Raw genomic sequence first — 26,181 nt, 5'->3', positions numbered from 1 at the left:
TTCAGGTCTTTCTGGAGCAGCCACAGCCTTCGCCCTTCGTTCACAGACATGCCATTGTGCACACATCAAATGCAACCCAGTATAGTGTCACAGAAAGCAAGCCAGATTCAGAACACGTCATTGATGACTAGCTCCCTGCCTGGTCAAACTATTTTAAAATAATTATTAAATAGGGAGAATAATCCTGTCATTTAACAATGAACATGTTCCTAGATGCCAAAAACTGTCTCTGAGTGGTTTCCAAACTTCAAGGCCCGCGAACAAAATTCTTTGTGGTAAACACACCAGGCTGTTGCTAGGAGGCAACTGGCAGCCTGTCGCTTGGGGTGGGGTGGGGTAGGGTCATTATCTCTGCACACCTGTACGCTGTTTGCTACAAACTCCTGAAGAGAGCTTAGTTGTACCACACTGGACTCTAGAACACCACAATGCTCTCCCTCCAGACCAGAGGTTGGTGGGATACGACAGACATGAACAGTGTGGTGGTGTCAGAGTAGCTGTTGTACGCGTGAGGTACACGGGTCAGTGAAGTTAGGAAAATATGGATGGTGAAGTGAAAAGGATGCTGAGCCCTCCTCGGGGTCAAACAAGATCATGTTCGGTTTTAAATAAAAAACACTGGCTACAGATGCAAAAGCCAAACAGAGAGAATGAATGATTTGCTCCACATCAAATGCCATTCGTGGAGAGTCATCAGGGAAGGAAGAAGTCATTCAAAGTCCGCTGTAGTATCCTAGCAACATCCAAATACTGGCCACAAGATGTTCTGGGCTAAAAGGACCCTTGCAGAGAGGACTTTCCAGTTTTGACTAAAAACACGCAGGCACACACAAAATACACTTTATGGTGTGATCCAGCAGCAGGTACTTGACAGCATGTGTAACTCAAAAGTTTCACACCTGCCATGTGCAATGTATACTGATAATTTTTATTCTCTAATTATTTTCAATGTGGTAAAGTACACATGCACACGTAAGATTTACCACTGTAACTGTTAAATGTGCAACTCAGTGTGCAACCATCACCACGGTCTCGTTCCAGAACTTCTCCACCACCCAAAGCAAGCGGCTGCTCCTCTTTCCACCCTCCCTGTCCCAGCAGCTGGCAGTTACTGATCTGCTGTTTCTACGGATTTGTCTATTGCACATATTTCATACAAACAAAATCATACAATAGGTGGCCTTCTGGGTCAGGCTTTTTCCATTTAGCTTTCTGTATTATTTTTTTGAAAGTAACTTGCACCCCATTAATTTCATGATCCAGTAACAGGTCAATATAGGCAGTTTGAAAACACTTCCTTAATGCAGCCTTTTTGGCACCAGAGACAGGTTCGTGGAAGACAATTTTTCCGCAGGATAGTTTAGGGATGACTCAAATGCATTACATTTATTGTGAACTTTATTTCTATTATTATTACATCAGTTCCACCTCAGATCATTAGGCATTAGATCTCTGAGGTTGGGGACCCCTTTCAATTAAAAATATCAAGTTATGCCGATGGATGTCAAGGAGACTTACTACGGTCATCATTTTGCAATACACACATACCTATAATCATGTTGTATACATGAAACTATCAGAAACTATTAGAAAGTTGTATGCAAATGGTAACTCAAATTTTTAAAACGTTACTTACAAACATCAAAGCCAAACAACAATGAGGAGCTGCCACCACAGGCGTTTGCATCCCCAGGCTCTCTGCAGCATTCTACCTCCTGCACCAGTGGCCCCCACCTCAACCCACCCACTTGGTGCCTGTCCACACACAAACATCCACCAGGAAAATGGGATAAATGAAGACGACGGAGCAAGTTATTTTTTCAGTCAAATTTATTACAGTTAAACACGTCCCTTGTTGACCTTTCCCGTATCTTTGATGTTAAAAAGGTCCTTTAAAGAAATAATGGCGACAGTAGAGGGTGATTTGATGGGCTTTTTGGTTTGGTTTGCTGTTGTTTTGGTGTCCTTACTTTAAAAAATTTAAAACCTGTAACCTTAGGTTGATCCCTTCAACTCCATGTATACACTTTGGTGCCCCCTATCACGCAACTTTCCCAGAACAAAACTGTCTTTGGGGGACACCAGAGAAGTAAGATACAAGGAGGAGGAAAAAGCTAGGTTTTAATATTACCCCTATTATCTCAGCAGCAGCCAGAAATTTGAGAAATGATAAGCAGGGTTGACGCCGGTGAAAAACATCTATCTTCACTGTCATTCTCCCTGTCTCCCCTCCCTCCTACCACCAAAGCTTACCATCTGTTTACCCATTCTGCCCATCTGTCAACCAGTTAGAGTGATTATGGGTGCCAGGCACTGTTCCAGGCACTGAGGATACAACAATGAATAAAATGTTTCAGTACTCCCTGCCCTCTTGGGACTGACATTCCGGGAGGTTAAGGGAGGAGGGGAGACAGTCAAGTAGAGACAGAGACACAAGTAAAATCTCAGTCATATATTAATAAGTATCATTAAGAGAGAAGGAAGCAGAAGCAATGGGAGAGTGAACCAGGGAAGTGGGGAGAGGTGCAATTCAAAGGAGGATAGTTAGGAAGGGCTTCAGTGAGAAGGTGACATTCCAACGATAGGATCTGCTCACAAACTGGCCAAGAAAGCATGAGAGCAAAGTCAATAATACCACTGAGGTTTTGGGCCTGAATAACTGGAAAAATGGAGCTGTTATACACTGAAATCGGGAAGGTAACAGGAAGAGCTGGCTTGGGGTGAGCCTGGGAGTCTGCCTGTCTGACCCCCAAGTGGAGAGGTCAAGTAGGCAGCTGGATTCTCATTTTGGGTCCCTTCCCTCTAGAACTAGGCCAATAAATGGTCCATGTGGAAGCAGATTATCAGAACCCAAGGTGACCCCAGATCACCAAGTATCTTTTATTCACTTGATAGATGAAGAGTGTCCCAGGTCACACATACCTAGTTTATAGCAGTTTGGGGATTTCCCTGGCAGTCCAGTAGTTAAGACTTCAACTTCTAATGTAGGAGGTGCAAGTTTGATCCCTGATTGGGGAATTAAGATCCTACGTACTGCATGGCACAGCAAAACAAACAAAAACATCCAGCAGTTTGGAGCAGAACTCAAGTCACTTAATTCACAAGTTATTACTTTTTCTACCATACTACCTCCCTAATTAAAACTGAAGTAGTACTAATTCATTAAACACGTATTTATACAGCCTCAGACTTTGGGCTGGGCTTCCCTGGTGGCTCAAACAGTAAAGACGCCGCCTGCAATGCAGGAGACCTGGGTTTGATCCCTGGGTTGGGAAGATCCCCTGAAGAAGGGCATGGCAACCCACTCCAATATTCTTGCCTGGAGAATCCCCATGGACAGAGGAGCCCAGTGGGCTACAGTCCATGGCGTTGCAAAGAGTCAGACACGACTGAAGCGACTAAGCACAAGCACAAGACTTTGTGCTATGGTGCTTGGATTAATAAGATAAACAAGATAAGACATAGTCCCTCCCACTGGCGAGCTTACAGTTTGGTGGAGAAGACAGATATCAAGTCAGATACCACTCATGAGACCATGGAAGCAATGATCCAAGCGCTGTGAAAGAAAGGTGATGCAGCTACAACACTCTAACAGCATAAAGCTGGAGAACCCAATCCAGGTGGGGGAAAGGCTTTTTCCAAGACAGTGATCTTTCATCTGAGAACTGAAACATGACTAGGAGCTAGTCAAGCAAACAAAGTGTGGTTTAGGAGAAGGAATTCGGGGAACCTGGCAGGCAGAGAGAACAGCAGGTGCAAATTCCCCTTGGCAGGGAAGCACTTGGTGGTTGAAAAAAGAGAAAGCCAGCTTGGCTGGAGCAAAGTGAGCAAAGGGCAGTGGAAATGGCAGAAAATAGAGCTAAGAGGTAAAGTGGAGCCAGGTACTGTAAAGGACCTTGGAGATCTATGAGAAAAGCCCCCAGCAACCCTGAACTAAAGCTTGTCTGCGTCTTGGTGGAATACCTGGTGAAACATCTCGGAACACCAGAGGACAGAAGGCTTCTAAAGGAGCTGTGAAGTCTTCTCCCACCTGACTCCTTACCTCCCTGGGAGGCAGTCATGAGACAGTTTCTCCTCGCCTCCCAGATTCTGATGAGGTATAGAGCTTTCTGCCCTGGACTCTTTGGACTAGAACTGCAGAATACAGAGCCGTTCAGTGGTGCCAGGGCCGCCACGACTGTCGGTTCAGTGCTCAGTTCCTTGCGTTCCGGTGCGGCCCTTTTCAGTGTATGCGACTAGAGCCCAGGGAGCTGGCACCTTCAGCTTGTTCTTCTCCTCATTCTGTATCTAAGTAATGAACTGTCTGAATATGAAAGGGGTTCACTGCACCTTTACTGATCAAGCAGCCAGGCCTTGATCTCTTCTTATAAGTATGTGTGGACTTTACAGTACAACATGTTAAACGTTTAACTTGATCCTAAAACTAACGGGAAGCCACTGAAGCAGGATTATATCTGCCTTAAGAAAATAAAAAGTCATTGTGGCTGCCATGTAGATAATGCACTCAAGGGGGGCCAAAGCAGAACAGGTTGACAGTGGCTTATCATGTAACCTACCTACCTCCCATGAGCACATTTGTATTTTCACACTTGAGCATCTATCTTGTGCCAGTCAGTAGGACACAGATACCAAGAAGAGTAAGACAGTCCCTACACTTATGTAGCCTGGCCACAATCAGCATGTCAGTGCACCCACTGTGACCTGCAGAGAGGAGGAAACACACACAGGGGCAGGAGTACAGCAGAGGGAACAGTGAACTCTCCCCGGGCAAGCCTGCACTGAGCAGGGCCGTGGAGGATAAACAAGGGTTTGCAAGGCACTCGGAGGACAGTCAGTATGTACGATGATACAGAATTGTCAAGCGAAGCGAGGAGGAGCTAGAAACCACTCAGAATGGTGAGAGGCAAAAGACAAGCAGGAGGTGGCAGAAGGTCAGGCCAGACACCCAGCAGGGCCGAGGAGGCTCAATTAAGACCTGCGGCTTACTTACCCCGTGAAAAGAACTTAGATACAGCTCAAAGGCCCAGCTCCTCCATTTACTAGCTGTGCACTGTCAAGCCAAGGGTTCACCTTTGAACCCAGTTTTCTTTTTTGAAGTTTTTATTGGGGTAGCAGTCACGTACAGATGTGAGAGTTAGACCATGAAGAACTGATGCTTTCCAATTGTGGTGCTGGATAAGACTCTTAGGAGAGTCCCTTGGACAAGAGATCAAGCTAGTCAATCCTAAAGGAAATCAACCTTGAATATTCATTGGAAAGTCGACTGCAGAAGCTGAAGCTCCAATACTTGGCCACCTGATGTGATGAGCTGACTCACTGGAAAAGACCCTGACGCTGGGAGAGACGGAAGGCTATTTATTAAATAGCTTTTACTAGAGTTTTTCCTCCCATTTAAAAAAGTAGGACATGTTTCTTGGAAAAAATTTAGAAAATTTAGAAAATTTTATAACTCCTTGAAGATCATCCAGAAATACCTACCACCACCACCCCTCGACCAGACTCCCTGGCCTGATGCCAGGTACCCTGTGGAATTCAATACTCGGTGATTCCCAGAAGGGCACTAAACACCAGTCCACGCTGAATCCACATCTCCTCACAGCCCCTAGCACCAGGGTACCCACTGAACCCAAACTGAACAGGTGTCAGAGCTGAAATGTCTAAGCAAAGACAATGGCAACAATAATAATTACTAGTAGCAGCAGTAAGGGTTATGTGCATGAACAGCCCTAATGTATATGGGCCCCACTTAACAGACGAGGAACTTGAGGGCTGGAGGAGGACAGTAACTCACCCAAGGTCTTGCAGATACGCCAGCATTCAAAGGCAGCCTGGCTCTAAGCCTAAACACTGAAACCTCCAAGTGCCAAGTGAACCCTGGCAACTTTAAGTACTGAGTTGGACACAAATGAATTAAAGAAATCAAATAACATCAAAATCCCTGGAGGGTGAAATTATGGACAGTTTTTTGTATTTAGGTAATCTGAACCTTTAACACCGTACATAAATTTTAGAATCAGAAGAAAATCTAAAAAAAAAAAAAAAGAAAAAAAGAAAATCTAAACAAATATAAATACATTATTATTAAACATTTTTAATTTTGATTACAAAACTTTAGAAACTTTACAAGGAAATCTATCAAAACATTAACAGTAGTTATCTCTGGGTGGGGTGGGTTATCTCTGGGTATTATGAATAATTATAGGTAATTTTTACAGTATTCTTTATACTTCTGTATTTTCCAAGCTTCCTAAATAGGTATCTTTATAAATAAGGGGGAAAAAAGGTAAGAAATTAATTCTACCTTAAAAATAGCTATTACTGAGTCTTACAACATTTGATCACTGTGCCTGGAGGATAAGTAGTCTAGATCAGTAGTATCATTTAAAGAAGGAAGATGACTTGGGCATATTAAAAACTTATTGGGGTTTTGTCTTTGTTTTCTCAATCCAAAAGTAAAACATAATGCTTGGTTCAACCTGGCCCCATGGTCATTCCAGTGATCATCCACTGGCCATCCACTCAGATGTCACAACAATTAGGAAATGGGAAAATTTTTTCCCCATACTTGGAGTCCAAGTCCCAGGCCATGTGAAATTCTCATGAGTAAGTACCAGGCCCTTATCTAGAACAGATACTTCTACTAAGCCCTCAGCCTCCATTTTCTCAGGAACTAGGAAGTCGAGGGCAGCCTCAAGGCAGAAAACCTCTTCAGCAACCTCTACAGAGCCTGGATTCAACATGATTATTCTAGGGAGCTCATATGCTTACAGAAAGCCTATTCCACTACTAGACAGCTGTTAACAACCAATGCTTCCCACGCTGAACTGAAACCCACCTCCTTCCTATCAGGCAACGGAAACCGGGGCTCAAATCCCAGCTCTGTCCCCGACAAGTGGCGTAAGGCTGCGTGGTTTTGTTGAACCCCTCTAACGCTGCAGGGGTTATTGAAGGAGAGCACCCATGTGAAAGCAGCCAGCCCAGTCACCGACACACTTCCTAGCCCTGTCCTTTGGAACCAGATCAAATGAGCTTAGTCACTCCTCCACGCTTCAGCCCTTCAAATCACTGAAAACCATGACTGTGTCTTCTCCATTCTAAGCACTCTAGTGTTTCCTTGCTACAAAACTCCATCCACTTGGGTGGGAGTCTCCCCTCAGGGTGACCATAAAGCCCTCAGATCTGTTTTGGAGTAAACAGCAACAGCTGACCCACTGCTCCAGGGCAGTGTCTCTTCTAACCCTTGCTGGACAGAGCTCAGCCTCCCTAAATGCCCTGAAGATGCAGAGGTTCAGTGACAGCAAGTGGCCTGCCCAAGGTCACATGGCTGGGAACCTGCTGAGCCGTGCCCTTCTCACCATGCTTACAGAGTGTCTCCCAACCTCTGCTCAGGCCCGGCAGCCAGGTGGGCTCAGTCCTCCATGGGGGCTCAGTGTCTCTGGTGGAATCTGGCTTCTTGGTCTGACCGTGCCCTCTCCTCTGCTGGCTGGGATATGAATCTCCAGGGCTCCCAGGGGCGAGGGAGGCTCTCCTGATCTTGTGCTTAATTGACACAGAACAAACTCTGAAGGAAGGACTATAACCAAAGTGGACCCGCCAGGGAATCAGGTAAGAAATAAAATGAAACAAAACCAACAGAACTGTGAGGCAGGACCACAAAGGTTATCTTAGGTCACCTTCCCAACAACTGGGCCAAGTAGGAGTGTCACAGGTCATTGTGTCTTCTGTTTTAAAGAGAAAACAGACTCCGACAGGTGAGAAAGTAAACTGCACTAAAATGTAAGCTCTACAAGGGCAGAAGACTTGTCTCATTTGGTCACCACGACAGACTCAGAGTTTAGGACACAGAGTCCAGGACACCAGTGTTGGATGATGAGATGGATGAAGACAGAACCATGATTTGAACACAGGCTCCTCATCTTGCTTTCCAATTCAAGTTGTGAGTGTCTCTGGCAGAGGCTGTGTTGAGCCTCCGTGCCTATTCACAGAGCCAAAGCATGGGGCAGGCTAGCTGGGCCAGTCTGACCTCCGTCCACACTCTGAAGCACGCCACACACCAGCGCTGCCTCAGAGAACCATGTGTCAGAGGGCGCTACAGCTCAGAGCAAGCGGAGGAGAAGGTGGCTGAGCTGTCCAAACTGGCCGGGATCCTGGAGCAGCCTGGTCTCTGAAGGCAGCTGCTTCAGCAAGAGACAGGGAAGTCGCCGGCCCCATTCTGGCCTGTCAAGTCTCACTGCAGCAACACTGCAGCCCGTGTCTAGCCACAGGGAAGGCATCCGCTCTAGAGCTGGAGGGGCCTGGCCCAGAACCTCAGCTCCCCCAGCTCTGGGACCTCAGACCAGAGTCTTCACTTCTCTGAGCCTCTGTTTCCTTTTCTGTAGAACTGGTGTAAAACAGTAGAGATTTTGTGAGGATTAGAAACAATGTGTGTGCTAAGTCGCTTCCCTCGCGTCTGTCTCTTTGCAACCCTACGGACTGTAGCCCACCAGGCTCCGCTGTCCATGGGATTCTCCAGGAAAGAATACTGGAGTGGGTTGCCGTGCCCTCCTCCAGGGGATCTTCCTGACCCAGGAATTGAACCCACGTCTCTCATATCTCCTGCACTGACAGGCGGAGGCTTTACCACTAGCACCACCTGGTAAGCCCGGAAACAATGTATTGTTTGTAAACATAGAGGGGGAAAAAAAAAGTGTGGAATGAAAATACAAAATTCCTATCAGTGGTTGCCTCTGTGAACAGGAACTGGGAGAAGGAAAGAGAGTTTTAAACGTAGTCTTCTTTAAGGAAAAAATATATGGAAAACACAGAGCTCGGCAGCTGGGTTCCTGGCAGGCATTCAATAAATGTAAGCTGCTGTTCATCATTTCTCCTGGGAGGAGATGCTGCCTCTCACATACCTCCTACCTACATGTTGAGAAAGAACCATGAGCTGCTGTTTCCGACCATGCCCTCTGCCCCCTCCCAGCTGTCAAAGCAGGTCCCTCCCAGCCCCAGAGCAGGTCCCAAGCACCAGGACAGCACATCTCAGAATTGAAAAGGTCTCATCTATCCACTCATTCTGCCCCTGAATGCCTGAGAGACCCTTTCTGGCAGTGGGGAACACACTACCACGTGAGGCCACCCATTTCACCAGCAAGATGACCTCAAGGTCTCGGGAAGGGAAAGACTCCTGGTTCCTCTGACCATAACCCTCAATGGCTTTTAGCCTCACAGCTCTTAGCAACCAGCTCTTCCTGGCAGGGAAGCCTCAGGTGAGGCTCTGTCTAGGTGAGCAATGCAGGAATGCACGTCAGTCAGCACCTTCCTTAAGAAGCGTGATCTCTCCACATCTCTGCTTCCTCAAGAAGGGTGATCTCTCCACATCTCTCCTGCTTCTAAAAACTGTCTCCCACTCCTGGCAGAAGAATGTCTGGCAACCCTCCTAAGACTCCCAAGCTATAACAACTCCCTCCTGTCCCTAGGCAATCAGTGAGCTTGGTTGCTATGCAACAGGCAGGCACAAAAGTGATGCAGTCCTTTTCAGAGGCTTGGGAAGGGGGCAGGGAGCCATTCTATCCAAGACACAGCCTCTAAATGGGGTCCAAGGCAGTAGGGGTTCCTTTAAGAAGTCAGCTGATAGACTCACTCATCTGCCTAATTCTCCTTTGCTGGTGTCTGAAGCAGACTCCAGGCACACCATGAACTGCATATAAATTCTGAGCCCTGGTCTGGCCCCCACCGCCCATCCTGAGGCAATAGCTTCCTCCGAAAGCTCGACAGGCAGCCTGTGAGGCTGACCCACAGCTCTGGGCCCTCCCTCTCAAGCTCTGCTGGTATTTGGGGCAGAAGGCAACCATGGCCTCAAACATCTCCACATCCCAACAGGACATGGAGCCAACCGAACTGTGTCCCTCCATCTAGCCTACTCTCCAGAGATCCAGTTTCTACTTGCTATACTCAGGGGAGTCCTCTAGGAAAACAGTTTGACCAAAGGGTAAAAACCCTGAGTTCTGCAGTCAAACAAGCCTGCAGTCAAAATCTGAGGCAGCTGCATACTAGTCGTGACCTTGGGCAGGCCATTTAACCAACTGGGGTCTGTTTAACTGTTTCACTTCTCCAGCCCTCCTTTCCTTGGCCACATACAAAGATTTAAAACTAGTTAATTTCTGAAACTCTGCAAGGCTAACGACACCTACATCTTAGGTTGTTGTGAAGGTCAAGTGAGGCAGCGCTTGTCCAACAAGACCTAGTTCAGTGACGAGTACAGCAGGGCTGACAGCTCAGTATGGGTATCTTCTGAACGCCAAGGGTGCGGTGGGGCAGACCGAGCATGCCATCACTCATGCAAGTAGGGCGGGCGGCCTGGACTTAGCTTCACCCAGCACACCCCCTCCCCTCCTCGCTTCAGCGCAATGTATTACAGTTACCAAGATGTGGTTTCTTCCTCACCAGCACAGAAGCTCTTTCACAGGCCGGGCCTTTTAAATAAGTTCTGTAGTTCTCTCAGTGAGCAGTGACAACAGTAACAGCAATGTCTAGCTGAAGGTGAAGTGCCCAGCAACAGAGCACTGAAGTGTAGGCTGAAGGAGCTCCTGAGGCCTCTCTGGTCCCCCCACAACCGGCCACAGAATTAAAGCTCCCACTGAGAAATTGTCTCAAGTACTGCAGGGTGAAAGCAGAAATGCTCCTAACTGGGCCTAAATTCCCCAAGGAACCTCGTATTTATTGATGGAAATACTGCAAATGTTATTCTAGAGCTCGCCTTCTCAATGCTGGCCTTCAACTTAGAAAATTAAAAAACAGGAAGCCATGGGTTCATTTGCTCCTCTTCTCCCAACTCTCTTAGAGCCGTACCCAAAAGGTATTCCTGCACTACCACTACACACCCAGTATCCACGGCCATTACAGAAGGAACAAGCAGCTTCACTAGAGCCACTCTTTTTTATTTTTCAGGCGGTACCACACAGCGTGCAGGATCTTAGTTCCCGGACCAGGGATGCAACACGGGCCCAGAGCAGTGAAAGCACAGAGTCTTGACCACTGGACCGCCAAGGAAGTCCCAAGACTCTTTTTAAACATATCAGTTGAAGATAAACGCTGGGCAATGGAGGCTGTAGACCATCTGGAGGGGTGGAGACACAGACTAACTCTCACCAAGTGCCCATATATCCTGTGTCAGATTTCCCCCACTTTATACACACAGTCCCACCTAATACTCACAATCGCCCAGAGACAGAAGGTACAGTGTCCATTTTATAGATGAAGAAACTGAGGCTCCAGAACTTAGCTCTTTTTCCCAGGGCCACACAGCAACGTTGCTGCCTTTTCCTTTGACCCAAGCTTTGCACAATGAATCCAAGAAAAAATCATTCTCCCTGCCTTTTCGGATCCACTAAATAAAGAAGAGCTTCCACAGGTTCATTCTAGAATAGTTTAAGAAAAAAAAAAAAATCTGTCCTTTGTCTCAATATTAGAAAAGGTCTATTTTTAAAATAACATTAGAAACTATTCACACATTTTTATAGTCCATAGAGTTTAAAGAATCTTCCAAATATTACCAGGTCTTCAGCACCATTCTAAAAATGGACTGTAGTCTACCTGGCTCCTCTGTTCATAGAATTCTCCAGGCAGGAATACAGGAGTGGGTTGCCATTTCCTTCTCCCGGGGATCATCCTGACCCAAGGATCGAACCTGGGTCTCTTGCATTGCAGGTGGATTCTTTACCATTTGAACCACCAGGGAAGACCATGTGTTTAAAGAGCTTTCCAAACATTACTAGGTCTTCAGGAGCCTTCTCAACTGGAAGGTAGCTATGAATTGTCCCATTCTGCAGATGTGTAACCAGAGTGCTAGAGGGCTGAGGCCTCGCTTGAAGCCACGTGGTGAGAAGGGCTTAGAGGAGCCTCCTGAGATTCCTGGTATCCCATGTGCTGCCTTTTCTCGTTTTATTTTTGTTAAAAAAATTGTTTTCTCTTGGTTTTATTGATATAATTGACATAGCTGTGTAGGTTTTAAGGTGTACAGCATAATGATTTTACTTACACGATGAAATAATTACCACATTAAGTTTAGTGAACATCCATCAACCTCATTTAGACACAAAATCAAATAAATGGAAAAATATCTTTTTTCTTTGTGATGAGAACTCTTAGAATTTACTCTCTTGGCAACTTTCATATGTAACATACAGTAGTATTAATTATATTTACCAGGTACATTACATCCCTAGTACTTAGTCATAACTATAAAACTTTGCACCTTTTGACAAATTTCATCCAATTCCCCCCTGCCCCCCTCACCCAATGCAGCTGCCCTGCAGTCCCTCCCCTTCTACATGCTGAGGGGCGCAGAGCCCACCACTGCCTTCCAAACTACATGCTGGGAAAACAAGGGGTGTCAAAGAACACCAGGGCTGATGAAGACACATACAGCCTGAATGATCCCTCTCAATTACAAATCAAATCCTGTCACTTCACCATTTAAAATCTTCCAGTGGATTTTCATTACACTTGGAGTAAAACCCAATTTCCTTACCAGATCCAACAGGACCCTGGCTCCTGCCACTTGCTCAGACCTCCCTCACATCACCTCAGCCACACTGGCCTTATTTCTTATCCTCAGACCCATCTCAGGTGCTTTGCACATACTGCTCCTTCCCCTCCTACTTTGGGCCCTTCCCAAAATCCTGAAGGGTTGTCTTATCATTTAAGTACCAGTTCAAATGCTACCTCTTCTGAGAAGCCTTCCCCAACCACTCCAGTCAAAAGCTATGCCACATCCTCACCTCTACTCTCTCGACCACACTATCCTTATCTTCGTTGTCTTACTTCACAGCTAAATTTTCTTGTCCACTTGTTTGTCTCCCCAGAACTACAATACAAGCTCCACTATTCCTGTTGATTATTACTCTCTCAGTGTCTAGAAGAGAGATAGGGACATAGTTAAGCGTTCAATAAACGTTTTAGGAACAGGCTGTTCAAAAGGCAATGGTGTGCTCCCCTCATCCTCATACTCACTCTGCCCAAATTTCAGATTGGAAGTTTACTCATCTGTTCATTCATTCACTTAATTCAAACCAACAACTAACTACTGGTCACCTGAGAAGGTACCACAGTGAATAGGGAACCAGAATGATCTATTTCCCAATTCAAAGCAAGATTTTTTTTTTAATGTGGCACTTTACAGAGGCACTTTTAACATTTGCAAATGTGTCTGATTTCTTTGTAGTTAACAGACTCTTCAGATTTATATGCAAGAAGTTACATAACTTCCGCAAGGTCACATGGTGAGAACTCAGCATCCCGGTATCTCAAGGCAAAACCAAAGACCTAAAATGTATCTGGAAGTGCCCAACCCCTTTTATTTTCTATCCATGGTCATTTACATGAAAGTTAATTTTATTTTATTTTTTAATATTTATTTATTTGGGTGTGCCGAATCTTAGTTGCAGTGTGGGATCTAGTTCCCAGACCAGGTATTGAACTCAGGGTCCCTGCATTGGGAGTATGGAGTCCCAGCCATTGGACCACCAAGGAAGTCCCTGAAAGTTAATTTTAAAAACTGGAGAGTAGATATGGTTTTTCAAAAACTTCACCTCCATTTTCTTCACTTTATTTCTATCTTCCTACCTGGTATCAGGTATCAAATGACACAACACTTTGTGGAGCACTGTTCTCTGGTTATGGACCATTAATGGTGCCCTGGTTGACAGGCTGAGTGTTGATGGCAAAGGGAAGCAGTGGTATGGTGCAGGTGCTGGGACCTCAGGCTTGTGAGTCAGAAAGTACCAGATTCAAACCACATCCACTAACAACTAGTGATAAGGCCCTAGACAAGTTTATTTTAATTTAATGAACAAACACTTATATAGCTCTTTTAGATGGAAGCAGGGTTCTAAGTGGGCTTCCCTGGTGGCTCAGAGGTTAAAGTGTCCGCCTGGAATGCAGAAGACCTGGGTTTGATCCCTGGGTTGGGAAGATCCCCTGGAGAAGTAAATGACAACCCACTCCAGTACTATTGCCTGGAGAATCCCATGGAGGGAGGAGCCTGGTGGGCTACAGTCCATGGGGTCGCAAAGAGTCGGACACGACTGAGCGACTTCAGGACACGACGACAAGGGTTCTAAGTACTTTGCAACTATGATTACTAGATAAGTCAGATATACTATTATCCCTATCTTACAGGTGAGGAAACAGGCACAGAGAGGTGAAGTAACTTGCCCAAAGCCACAGCTAGTGCATATCAGAGTCAGCATTAAAGTAAGACATTGGATGCCAGAATCTATGCTCTCAGCCATTACACTGTGTTTCTGCTCTACTCCTATTTCTTCATCTATAAGACAAGGCTAATAAATCTGCAATATCTCACAGGGTCATGCGAGGCTACTGGCACACAGTTAAGTTCAATGTTAGCTGCTCTTAGTGGTAGTAGTAATTGCCATCACCTTTGGTCCAGTCAAGGTTCAATCAAGGTCTGCCCAAAATACTTCAGCTGAGAAAGATCTCCAAGATCCTCTGCAGCAGAATACGTTAGAATAAGTGGAAGTTCCATGAGAACAGAATTATCTGCTCTTTCTGCTTCTCGTTGTATCCAGAGGAAGCAGAGGGTACTCAGTTAATATGTGGTAAATAAACTGAGTGCATGGACAGGGTTCTGTCACACAACAACTAAGGTAGTACCATCACTTCTCAAATGTAGCTGAACATAAAAGAGGTAAATTTACAAAGTTTTTAGACAACAGTGGAAGCTGGCCATTACTTAAGACAGCCTGGCTATTAGCAGACAGTGTGGTATAATGCTGCTCATTCATCTTAGCTAAATGCAGAAACAAGGAGACTCAGTCTCAAGGTCTTGGAGTGTCTGTCTATAAAAGAGGAAGCTGGACGACATGATGATCATAAACAAATACATTCTTGCTCATTGCTTTGTAACAATTATTATAACAATATGAATGGAAGCTGATCACCAAGTACTCGATAAATGTTTTTCAATGAACACAATTTCCAAATGACAGATGAAGAAATTGGGATTCCGTTTCCAAGTTCAAGGTCACTTGGATGGGTTAGCATATGGGTTAACTTGGAAGAGTCCAGCTCTCTTCCTATGCATGTCTAATGCTCATGCTTTCCAAGATTCTTTTTCGGTTAAAAAATACTGTGATATCAGTTGTCTCTTCCAAGCTCAATAAATCTAATAATTTACCTTATCAAATAACCTTGTATAACTTCACTAGATCATGTGACAGTAGGATCAAGAAGAAACAACTATTCCACATTGCTAACCTGGAGAATCAAAGCATCTAAAGAGAGAATTAATTAGGCCAAATCCCCTGTTTCTGCCAGAACTGAGACCCCGTAAGTATAAATAAGATAAATGATAACTTCACTTTAAATGGTTTAAATTTAAGCAATATGACTTAATAAATAACTTCTGGTAACACAAAACTTTTTGAGGGTACAGTACCTTACCTTCTTCAAACCTGTAAGTATAGTTGGCTACTTGATCCAAAGTAGATGCACAGGTTAAATGTAAAAAGTTGCATAAATGTCCACAAATGCTTGCTTCCTTTATTTTTATTAAAATACACGCTTGACATTGAACCTTTGTGTGTAACACCACCTTCCTAGGATTGTCAAGTTAAGACTGAAAAAGCCATCTGGCAGTCACAGTCAATTTTCTAGATGGTTCATAACAGGATTGTCAAGGTCAAACTGTTGATTCTTTTACCTTCCCATCTAGTAATTGAAAAGCAACGAAAGTGGGCTCAATATACTTCGTTCTGGTACTCTCACAAATACAAACATCAGCTCCAGGATCACACTCTGGTTCAAAAAGTTCTGAGGGCAGGGTGACACGAACAGCGGGGAAGTAGGGCAGATGCTGAGGCCACAGCACTTGGGTAACACTCAAGAGAGAGCAGGAACTTTTACCTAGCAGTTTCATCACCTATCAAATGAGAATAATCATCCTACCAAATGATCATATAAATTAAGTGATATGACGAGGAATGGTCTTGCAATCTGCGCAAAGGTGAGAGACTACTGTTATCATTAATTACTACAGCTGGGGACGGAAGGTCCCCTAGAACTCTTGGCTGTTATGTTCTGCAGGATTCCCTCAAGATCGAATATAGTTTTTTTCCTCCAGACTTCGGGTTTGACAACGACTGATGCACTTGGCTAGCGAGTCTCCGCCGCTGAGAGATGAGAAGTGAGGCCTTCGGGTTCTGGGCCTAGCGAGCTCAACAACCACCGCGCCCCCCCAGTCACCTTGTCCTCACCTTGAGGAACAGAAAACGAAACTCTATGGGGTAGAAAGTGAGGTCCACGAAAACGAGAAAGAGGTGACTCCACTCTTCACCTAGATGCTGCTTCTAAGACCCAAGCTTCCAGCTGGGCGGGGACAGAGCAGAGAGAGCTGACAGAGCCAGGGACGCCTTGACCTCGGGCGCCGGAGGAGCGAGCGTGGGTGCTGGGCCCGCGACAGGGACAGGTACACGAAAAGCCGGCCGGAGGTCGGGCCTGCCTCGTCTTGCCTCGCCCACAGCCGCAAGCACAGGAGGAGGCACCCCGCCCCCGCGAACCCAGGGGGCCCTCAGTTCGCTCACCTGCAGCCGGGACACCAGTAGGCTGTAAGGCGCCATTTTGTGCACTGACAAAGATGAGGTCGCTTGAAAGTGACGTACCACTCAGAGTATTTAAAGCCTTCGGGATGGGGGCGTGGCCTGAAGAGAAACGCGACCTCGTGAAGGCTGGGCCTCCGCCGAGGCGCCTACTCCTGCGAGCGCCTTGGGCGGAGTTCCCGTGTGAGGACTCGAAAGGGGAGAGGAAAAAACTACATAAAAACACTTAAGGAAGTAAATACTGGGCACAGAGATGTCTTATCGAAGTGCACACTTCAACTTTGCACTTTGAAATTTGCTTCTTCCATTCAAGTCCTGGAAAGGTTGTGATTTTTTTTTTTTTTAATAACTTTTATGCACCTGCCAGGACCCGGCCCCCCGTTAGGACGGAACCTTGGCTTTGGAATTTGATCTCGCGAGAACCAGCGGGTTTTGGTGCAAAGAGTATAAATGCTGATGGATGTCTAGAGAACCAATCACGGCGACCAAGAGGCGGGAGCAACGGAGGTTAAAGGTCGGACGGAAGTTCTGTAAGCTTCCGGTGGCTTGAGAGGGCGCTATGGCTAAACATCACCCGGACTTGATCTTTTGCCGCAAGCAGGCTGGTGTTGGTGAGGCAGCCTTCTGCACCCAGCTCTCTGGGTGGGAATGGTATTAGGACCTGAGAGGTCCGGGGTTCCCGTCACTTGCTTAGGGTCTTGCCCGGGAGGCGCCACGTTCCCCGCCTCTAGGTTGAAAGTGTAGGAGCGCGCGGGTTTGCGGTCTCTTGATGAAAGGAGGGCGGGGGCTCGCGTGCTGGGAGCTGGAGGCAGGCTGCCGGAATGGGGTTGGGAGAAATTCTCAGTTTGCGCAGGACCTGTGAGGGGCTTCAGGAGGCTGTGGATTTGGTTCGGATTGAAGTTTAAGGGGATAAGATGGATAGATCCCCTCAGGGCTCACTGCAGTCCCTGCTCCTGTCCCCACCGCAAGCTCGAGGATGTTTGTCCCCTCTTCATCAAAACTTTAATCCTAATTGTGCTCTTTACCATCTTTTATTTTCCAGCCATTGGAAGACTGTGTGAAAAATGTAAGTGGAACACGCCTCCCCAAATAGCCCACCTGGCCCACTCAGTTTCTGTAGAACAAGCAAACGGGCGTTTTCAACGGTGGCACTAAGAGGACTTTGAGTAGACGTGACCCAAAGAATGTCAACACAATGCCAGGCTGCAACTAAAGGCCACCACCCTCACTCCAGCTTGCACGTTTTAGACACTAGGTTTTGAGAGAATCTTTAGCTTTGGACCGGAAGTAGCATGACCACATCCCACATGGTCTGCCAGTTAATTTATATAGACGTGTCTACCAGGTGCTTCTCTAAGCTCTTTACCTAGTAGTTGATTAACTTTTCCTATGTGTTGTAGAGATTGAGATGGACACGAGGTAAGTCGGTTTTGTGATGCCAAAGTAGAGGGTCCTCAAGTCACTGTTAGGAGACTGGTGTAGTCCCCATAGCAGGAGGAGGGCAAAGGCCTCGAGGTACTTGCACGTGGTGTAACTCCATCCTCTTCTCCTCATAGGTGATGGCAAGTGTGTGATCTGTGACTCCTATGTGCGTCCTTGCACCCTGGTGCGCATATGCGACGAGTGTAACTATGGCTCTTACCAGGGCCGCTGTGTGATCTGTGGAGGCCCTGGAGTTTCAGATGCCTATTATTGTAAGGAATGCACCATCCAGGAGAAAGATGTGAGTACATATAGGAAGCTTTTCATCTGATTTTTCCTTGTGTTTAGTAACACTTTGCCATGCACAGCAAACTGTATGGTCCGTAGATGAGTATGTTCATTTAGTCATCTAGGTTATAATTTTTTCAACCTCTGTGAGCCAAACTGGGTGTAGCCCAACAAAAGGCAGTTGTTTTACATCAAGGAAAAAAGTGCAAGAGAAGCAAATTTTGGTCAACACTGGCAATTTGGAAAGCCCTCTATTCCTTTGATGTCTCTCTCATTTTTATTCATAAACAATATCCTTTTTTTTTTTTTTTAACTGTGCCACATAGCTTACAGGATCTTGAACCCTGGCCACGGCAGTGAAAACCCAGAATCCTAACCATTAGGCCATCAGGAAACTCCCAATATTCTGCATTTTTAAGTCCTAGCACAGTGCATGGTATACAATAGTCATTCAGTAATTCTCTTTATTATCATTAAGGACTGTTCAGGTGGATGTGTTGACTTCTGAATTTGGGACTATTCAAGTTGATTTCAGCTCTGAGTAGCTAGAGAATACTTTTGCTTTGATTTTTCAGAATTGCTTGGGATTCTGCTTGTGACATTTTTGCCCCTTAACATTGTATGCTGGCAATGGCAGTTATTCAACTTCTTAAGCCAGTTGCCAGGATACAATAGAGAACTATAGATCTGTACCAAAAACAGGTTTTTTGGAGGAGAGGAGGACAACCCATGAATCACCTTTTATTCTTTTTATGACAATAAAACAAAGTGTGATACAGTAACAATAGGCTAATATGAGGTATCTGGTTACCTAATCTAGGATGAGACATAAGGCAAAAAAGAAATAAAAAATTCTCTGGCCATGCTGGGCAGCTTTGGGGATCTTAGTTCCCCAACCAGGGGTGGAACCCAGGCCCCCTGCAGTGGAAATCCAGAATCCTAACCACTGAACTGCCAGTGAATTCCCAAAAGATAAATAATTCCTTATATTTCCTTTTACAAATAGTAGATAATTAAATATATATATAGGGCTTCCCAGTTTGCTCAGATGGTAAAGAATCTGCCTGCAATGTGAGAGACTCAAGTTCATCACAGGTTCAATCCCTGGGTCAGGAAGATCCCCCTTCTATATAGATCCTATCTCCCTTATTTTTCAATAGCTTTGTTAATTAGGGGTTATTATTATCCCCATTTTACAGCCCCTCTCCCAGCTAATAAGTGTCAAGTCCAAGCTTTCTGACTAAACCTCGTGGTGTCCTTTGATAAATCTGTGATGTGCCTGTGTTGAAGAGAGATGATTCAGCTACCTCAGAATCTTTGCAGTTAGATTTTGTCTACCTCTAATAAGTGGGACATATTAGAGCAGATAAACCTATTTCTTACACCAGGAAAGTCTTCTGTTATTTAGGGAAATGAGAACAGTCATAGATAAAGTACCAGAAACAATTTCAGTTGGTGATTTGAACATTCTCTCTCTTTTGGGGGGCTGCTCTAGGTCTTGTGGTGTGCAGGGTTAGTTGCTCCAAGGTATGTGGGATCTTGGTTCCCTGACCAAGGATCAAACCCATGTCCCCTGCATTGCAAGGTAGATTTTTAAACACTGGGCTACCAGGGATGTCCCCGATTTGAACATTGTCTTACCCTAAACTCTGATTTGCATTTATCTTTGACTGTCGAATCATGCCCTGCTCATGTCCCCCTTTTTCTCTAGCTCTTGTATGCTGCTGCTGTTTAGTTCACTAAGTTGTGTCTAACTCTTCTGCAACCCTGTAGACTGTAGCCCCGCCACCAGGCTCCTCTGCCCATAGGATTTCCCAGGCAAGAATACTGGGGTGGTTGCTATTTCCTCCTCCAGAGGATCTCCCTGAGCCACCTGGGAAGCCCCGGCTCTTGGTGTCGTCCCAGCATATATTGTAAGTCTGGTGCACATTTCTGTGCTACTCCTGTGAATCACCTGTAGGAGCTCCCGCTAGAGAGTGTCTGGTACACAGTAGGTGTCGGATGATTACAGTCTACACCATGGTGAGGCAATATCAGTGAACAAAAGTACAAGCAAGTCTTAAACTAGCTAAAACGAGCCAAAGATCTATTAAGGACAACATTTTCTTGAATTTTCCATGACTGTAGCTAGAGTTCTTATCTGATACGCTTACAACCAGAGTACTTAATAAAGGTTAATGACTGTCTGATTCGTCTGCATGTGGCGGGTGACCTGATCTCTCCGGATCCTTGTGCCTCATTCTAGATGTCACCACTTCCCTTACTTCACATTATACAGGAATGTTCTGAGGGTATTTGAGATGGCATCTAGCTCGCATTAACTCAGCAATAGTTTCCAAGGAACACAAAACAGTCCAGTGACATGATCCAGCCTCTCAGCCTTACAGATCATGATGTAGATTAAGTGCCCAAGACTTTCCTACACACAAATCTTCCTACAGCCAAAGCAACCCCTCTTATTGTTCTCTTCCAGCAACTTCCATAATTTATGAGGGAATTAGCCCAGTAAGCTAGGTTAGGTGTTCTCCAGAGTTTTTTCAAAGCCTTGAGAATACTCAGGGGTCAGGGACAATATCTGTGGGCACTTCTGCCAAAGTACCAGTTTGTAGTTTCTTATAATGTGGCATCTTATTGATCTCCCTTCACCCTTGACTCCTTTTACTTAACCATTTTCCTCAACTCTCCCAACCAGATAACAAGAAAAATAGCAACTAGTATTTTTGGAGCTCTTGCTGCATGCCAGGTACTGTGTTGGTCTTTCTTGTCTAAAAGTTGTGTATGATACAGATGAGGAAATGAATGGCTTAAAGGTAGGTTTGGCCCAAGGTCACATGATGAATAAATGGCAGATACGGGATTAGAACCCAGGTCTCTGTAATTCTTTCTCAGCCTTTTTTTTTGGTGGTGGTTTTTCATTATCGCCCCTCCACTAAAGGAGAAAGGTTAAAATCCAAATTAAATTTTCTTGGGAAGTCTTGGCGGTCCAGTGGTTAAGACTTATGCTTCCACTGTAGGGGACACAGATTTGATCCCTGGTTGAGGAACTAAGATCTTGAATGCTGAAAAACTATTTACATTTTCTCCACAACAAGAGGAATGAAAGTTGGATAAGATTTTGTTGGGTAAGGGTGAGCTTCAGATCACAAACCACTGTAATGTCAAAGGTGTTTTCACCCTTATTGAAGATGCATCAGCTAACTCAAAGCACTTACCCTAAACACTCATCGTATTTCTCCTCTCAGGTGGTTAAGGATGCGCCTCTCTGTCTCATGCTACGTCTACCATTCTCTTCCTGTTTAAATAGCAGAGCAGTTAGATATATAGGAAAGATACTTGATAATTTTCAAAGGTAATTCACAAGTTTACCCTTCTCTGCAGCTTCCTAAACCTTGTGAAAGTTTTGAGGTTTGCCTCCAGGAACCTCTGTTACAAAAAACACCAGAGTAGGAGTTAGAAAGCCCAAGTTCAGGTCTTGGCTTTGCTACTAAGATACTGTGTGTGGCTTTGAGGAAGTCTCACCCTGACCCCCAGCCCCTGACCCCCAGCCCACAAAGGGTAGTAGCAGTCCCTTCTACCTCCTGGATACATTTACTGAGAGCTTAAAGTTTCAAATAGAAAATGTGATGACCTTGTTAAGGTCTCAAACCAGTGTACAGTCTGGTTTTTACTTTGTAGGTATTCATTAAATAGTTGCTGGAAGAATCAGTGTTTTGTCTACTAGTTTCTGTTGATCAAGCAGGTCTTGCCTGCTGTTGGTAATTCTTTGCTACTGAATATAAGAAATGGACATGTGGACCCATTTTCTGTAATCCTGTTTTTCTGATCTCAAAATTTGTAAATTGCCTTTTCCTGCATTTTGGTTCTGTACACATTTACCCATGGTATGTTATATTTTGGTATATGATCAGTGTTGGTTTTTTAAGTATTACTTTATAAAGTCCTGGATTCTCACCAGGTCCAGGGTAATTTTTGTAGCTTGCTTTTGTGCCATAGAAATGGACTTGACGTTCAGCCCTCCTCAGGGAGGAAATCCATAGGCATTGACTTCTCTTTGGTGGTTGGTAATGGAGCCCACCTTAGGCTTCTCCTGGGGATGTTTTAGGGGCTTCCCTAAAGTGGTAAAGAACCTGCCTGCCTATGCAGGAGACATAAAGAGACTGAGTTCAATCCATGGGTCAGAAAGATCCCCTGGAGGAGGGCCCAGCAACCCACTCCAGTATTCTTGCCTGGAGAATCCCATGGAGAGAGGAGCCTGGCAGGTTACAGTCCATGGGGTCACATAGAGTTGGACACAACTGAACTGACTTAGCATGCACACACGGGGATATTTTAACAGACATATTTAGTATAATGGAAAGAAGCACTTGGCAGTCTAGTGTCTACTTTTTTGGGTGTGAAATTATAGAAGTTAAGTGGCCATGCAACATGTACATTCAACTCAAAAGCTGTAGCTGCCTAAAATAAAAGCTCCCTATGCTCAGAATGGGGAAATCTGTTACCCTCCTGGAGGACTGAAAAAGGCTGAAATTTGTCTTTAATACACTCCCTAGCGCAGCTCACAGATACTCTCTGTACCATCCTTGAGGTTTTCTTAAACATCTCCGTTTTCATGGTCTCCATTCACAGGCACGTTCACAAAAGCCAGCCAGTGCACACATCCTCACCTCTTCAGTACTGTTAGAATTTGGGAACAGCCACTAGACCCACAGGATATGTAGAAAATAAAAACAGGAGTTTAGGCAAGAAAATAGGAAATTTATAAGTCAGTGAGAGAAAATGCCATAAAAACCAAAGAGCTAATAATCTAAAACATTAGTTTTCCGATGTTTTTTTCAACTTTTTAACACATGGAGTCCTATCTTCAAAAAGTGTCTTATACAAAAGCCATGGGTGTGTTAGGTTGGACCATTATGAAATTGCTGCTATTTGTTTTTGGCAATTTCTTACAATTTATTAAAGGCTGGCTATATGCCAGGTGTTGTTCTAGGTACATTTATTGATTCTTAAATCTGTAAGGTAGGTTCTACCATTGTAGTAATTTAATAATATGACTAAAAAGAGATATAAAGAGGGTAATAACTTCTCAGAATTCAGGTGGCCCGTCTCCAGAGCCTACAGTCTTAATATGAGTGAGAACAGAGCTGCACAGAGCAGGGATGAGTCCTACAGTCACCTGGCACCTCTCAGGACTCTCGAGGGCTCTACAAATACAGTTTGTAAACATTGACCTGATCCAGTCATCTTATTTTATAGTTGGGTATGAATCCAGACAGAAGTGGCTTGCCCAGTCATGCAAGTCAGTGAGGCGTAGTAAAGCTGAACAGGCTGTCATCATACCACAAAATTTCACAGCATCCCTAAAGGGCTTCGAGCACTGTCGTGTCTAGTAGCAGGCTATCTTGGGTCAGGAGAGGCAGTTCTTCTGACGTGTGTACCAAGATTCCCAGTACAGATTACGTGGCTTACTTGAGTTCACCTAGCACCTAGCATTGGTGGGGCTGTGGTGCCACAGCCTGGCTCCCTCAGCACACTGAGCTTCACAGACGGTAGTTCTCAATATAATACGTTGTACTGGATTGATCAAAAAGTCCCTTCAGGTTTTTCCATTACTTTTTTGTGTGTTTTTTTTTTTTAGTTTATTTTTGGCTGTTCTGGGTCTTCACTGCTGTGCACAGGCTTTCTCTTCGTTGCAGCAAGTGGGGCCTACTTTTTGTTGTGGTGCATGGGCTTTTCATTGCAGTGGCTTCTCTCGTTGTAGAGCACAGGCTCTAGGTGCATGGGATCAATAGTTGTGATACAGGGGCTTAGTTCCCACCCAGCATGTGGCTTCTTCCCGGATCAGGGATCAAACCAGTGTCCACTGCATTGCAAGGCGGGCTCTTAACCACTGGAAGAGCCACATAACCATGTGGCTTTTAACTACAAGGTGGGCACTTCCCTACCAGGGAAGCCCTCAGTAACATCTTTCAGAAAAACCTGAAGGAACTTTTTGGCCAACCTATACATGTTTTCTAGAAAATAATGAAATGTTAGTGTTGGCTTTGTGTCTTTTCAGAGATTTTTTTAGTGTTGGTATCAGTCCCCCAAAAAAGAAAACAGCTGAATTAGAAATAAGTTGTCTGAGGACTGGACTCATTGATTCATTCATTCCATAGCCCAGCATCAAGCAACTACCTTTGACATGAACGTTTAATAAAATCATCAGATCTAGGAAGGCTTCTTCCAGTAGTAATTCCCCCAGTTTTCTTCTCATCATCCCAAATCAACTGATGGAACCATCATCCCTGCAAAACACAGTTTCCCAGGGGCTTCACTGAAACCACTCAAGCTCACAAAATGGCCAGGGGAGCCTGACATTACAAATCAGAGTATGGACTGTCAACAGTGATCTCTAGCACAGGAGCACTCTTCTCCCAAGACCATGTGTCAAATTAAGTGAATTAATAAGGACACATCAAACTCAGTATTCTCTTATGATACTTAAAATATAAGGTACTGTTTCCTAAAGTCTTCAGTTTTTTTCCCTTGGTATTATCTCCTTTCTTGGGATAGTGAAAGAAAGCTAAAGAGCTTGATCTGTAGATGATTATTACCATTTCCTACCTCTCACTTGGAGAAAATCCTTTGAACACCTTAAAGAGTTTTGTTTATTTTTGGGGGCCACACATCGTGTGGGATCTTAATTCCCCAATCAGGGATCAAACCCATGCTCGATTCATTGGAAGCACAGTCTTAACCATTGGACTATCAGGGAAGTTCACCTTAAAGAGTTTCCGATTTTGCCTCCACTATATCATATTAGCAACAGAAGTGAGCTAAGAATCCAGCATTCTAAGTGCAGGCTACTGGATAGATGGCAAATTCTAAGTGCTTAGTAAATACTTGATTGATCAAATAGGATAACTGAACTGGTAAGATGAATGGCTAAACCATTAATCCAAAAGTTATTTTTTCTTAGTGTGAAAGTCACTCAGTCACATCTGACTCTTTGTGGCCCCATGGACTATACAGTCTCTGGAATTCTCCAGGCCAAAATATTGGAGTTGGAGCCTTGCCCTTCTCCAGAGGATCTTCCCAACCCAGGGATCAAACCCAGGCCTCCCGCATTGCAGGCAGATTCTTTACCAGCTGAGCCACAAGGGAAGCCCAAATTTTTATCTTAGATTCCTTTCAATTAAAGCTCAGAGACTTTTAACAACTTTTCTGTTTTCCAGAGAGATGGTTGCCCAAAGATTGTCAATTTGGGAAGCTCTAAGACAGATCTCTTCTATGAACGTAAAAAATATGGCTTCAAGAAGAGGTGATTGGTGGGCTGCCTCTTCCTCCCCCCATCAGACTGCTGCAGCTGCCAAAAGAAATGCCTACTACTGCCAGCAGAAAGGAGGCGGAGCACAGAGCATCACCTGAATTTGCCTGTTGGTACAGGCACCTTACCGGTTTCCTCTCACCTGGACCTGGTAGGAATGGAAGAAAGATTCTTCGCAGAGCACTCTGGCAGACTATATCAGAAAAATTGATAGATTAGTTCATGGTATTCCTTAAATTCTAGAAGCAAGGATGTGTTATCCACATCAAGAATTTCTTCATACCAAAACCTTCTAAAGCAGAAATAATATATCATTTCCGTCTTCTATTTGAAGACCCGACTGTGAAGCTACCTGCAGTGAAAAGCGTGTTCTTAGGGAATCTCTGATGGCAGTTGTCCTTGATGAAGTATCTGCGGTGGGGGGGGTGGCCAGGAGAGCAATAAATGTGGGCGTTTCATCCTGTAACCTTTACCAGGTGGTGCTGGTTCATGTTATTTTTCTTCTAAAAAATTGGAAACCCTTTCTCTTGTGTTATATTAATAAAGTAGGTGTTTATTTTCTGGTCA

General features: G+C 44.8%; 2 protein-coding genes across 2 annotated transcripts in view; one reads left to right on the top strand and one right to left on the bottom strand.

Annotated features, from left to right (window-relative positions):
- Positions 1-16,648, bottom strand: part of ACO2 (aconitase 2) — a 49,141-nt gene extending 32,493 nt beyond the window's left edge. Inside the window, exon 1 of the mRNA XM_086403033.1 lies at positions 16,584-16,648. Coding sequence (XP_086259159.1) covers positions 16,584-16,619 — 36 coding nt within the window. The 5' untranslated portion in view covers positions 16,620-16,648. The remainder of the gene's footprint in view (positions 1-16,583) is intronic.
- A 487-nt stretch (positions 16,649-17,135) lies between these two features.
- PHF5A (PHD finger protein 5A) lies at positions 17,136-26,181 on the top strand. The gene is made up of 4 exons (XM_086403042.1): positions 17,136-17,209; positions 17,641-17,664; positions 18,155-18,321; positions 25,523-26,181. Exons 1-4 carry the CDS (start codon positions 17,158-17,160, stop codon positions 25,610-25,612), a joined length of 333 nt encoding a protein of 110 aa, XP_086259168.1. The 5' UTR covers positions 17,136-17,157; the 3' UTR covers positions 25,613-26,181.

This window comes from Bos grunniens, chromosome 5, assembly GCF_055505025.1.
Source record: "Bos grunniens cultivar Pamir isolate PY7600 chromosome 5, Bosgru_T2T1.0, whole genome shotgun sequence".
Lineage (NCBI taxonomy): Eukaryota > Metazoa > Chordata > Mammalia > Artiodactyla > Bovidae > Bos > Bos grunniens.
This window is presented reverse-complemented; position numbering and strand designations above follow the sequence as displayed.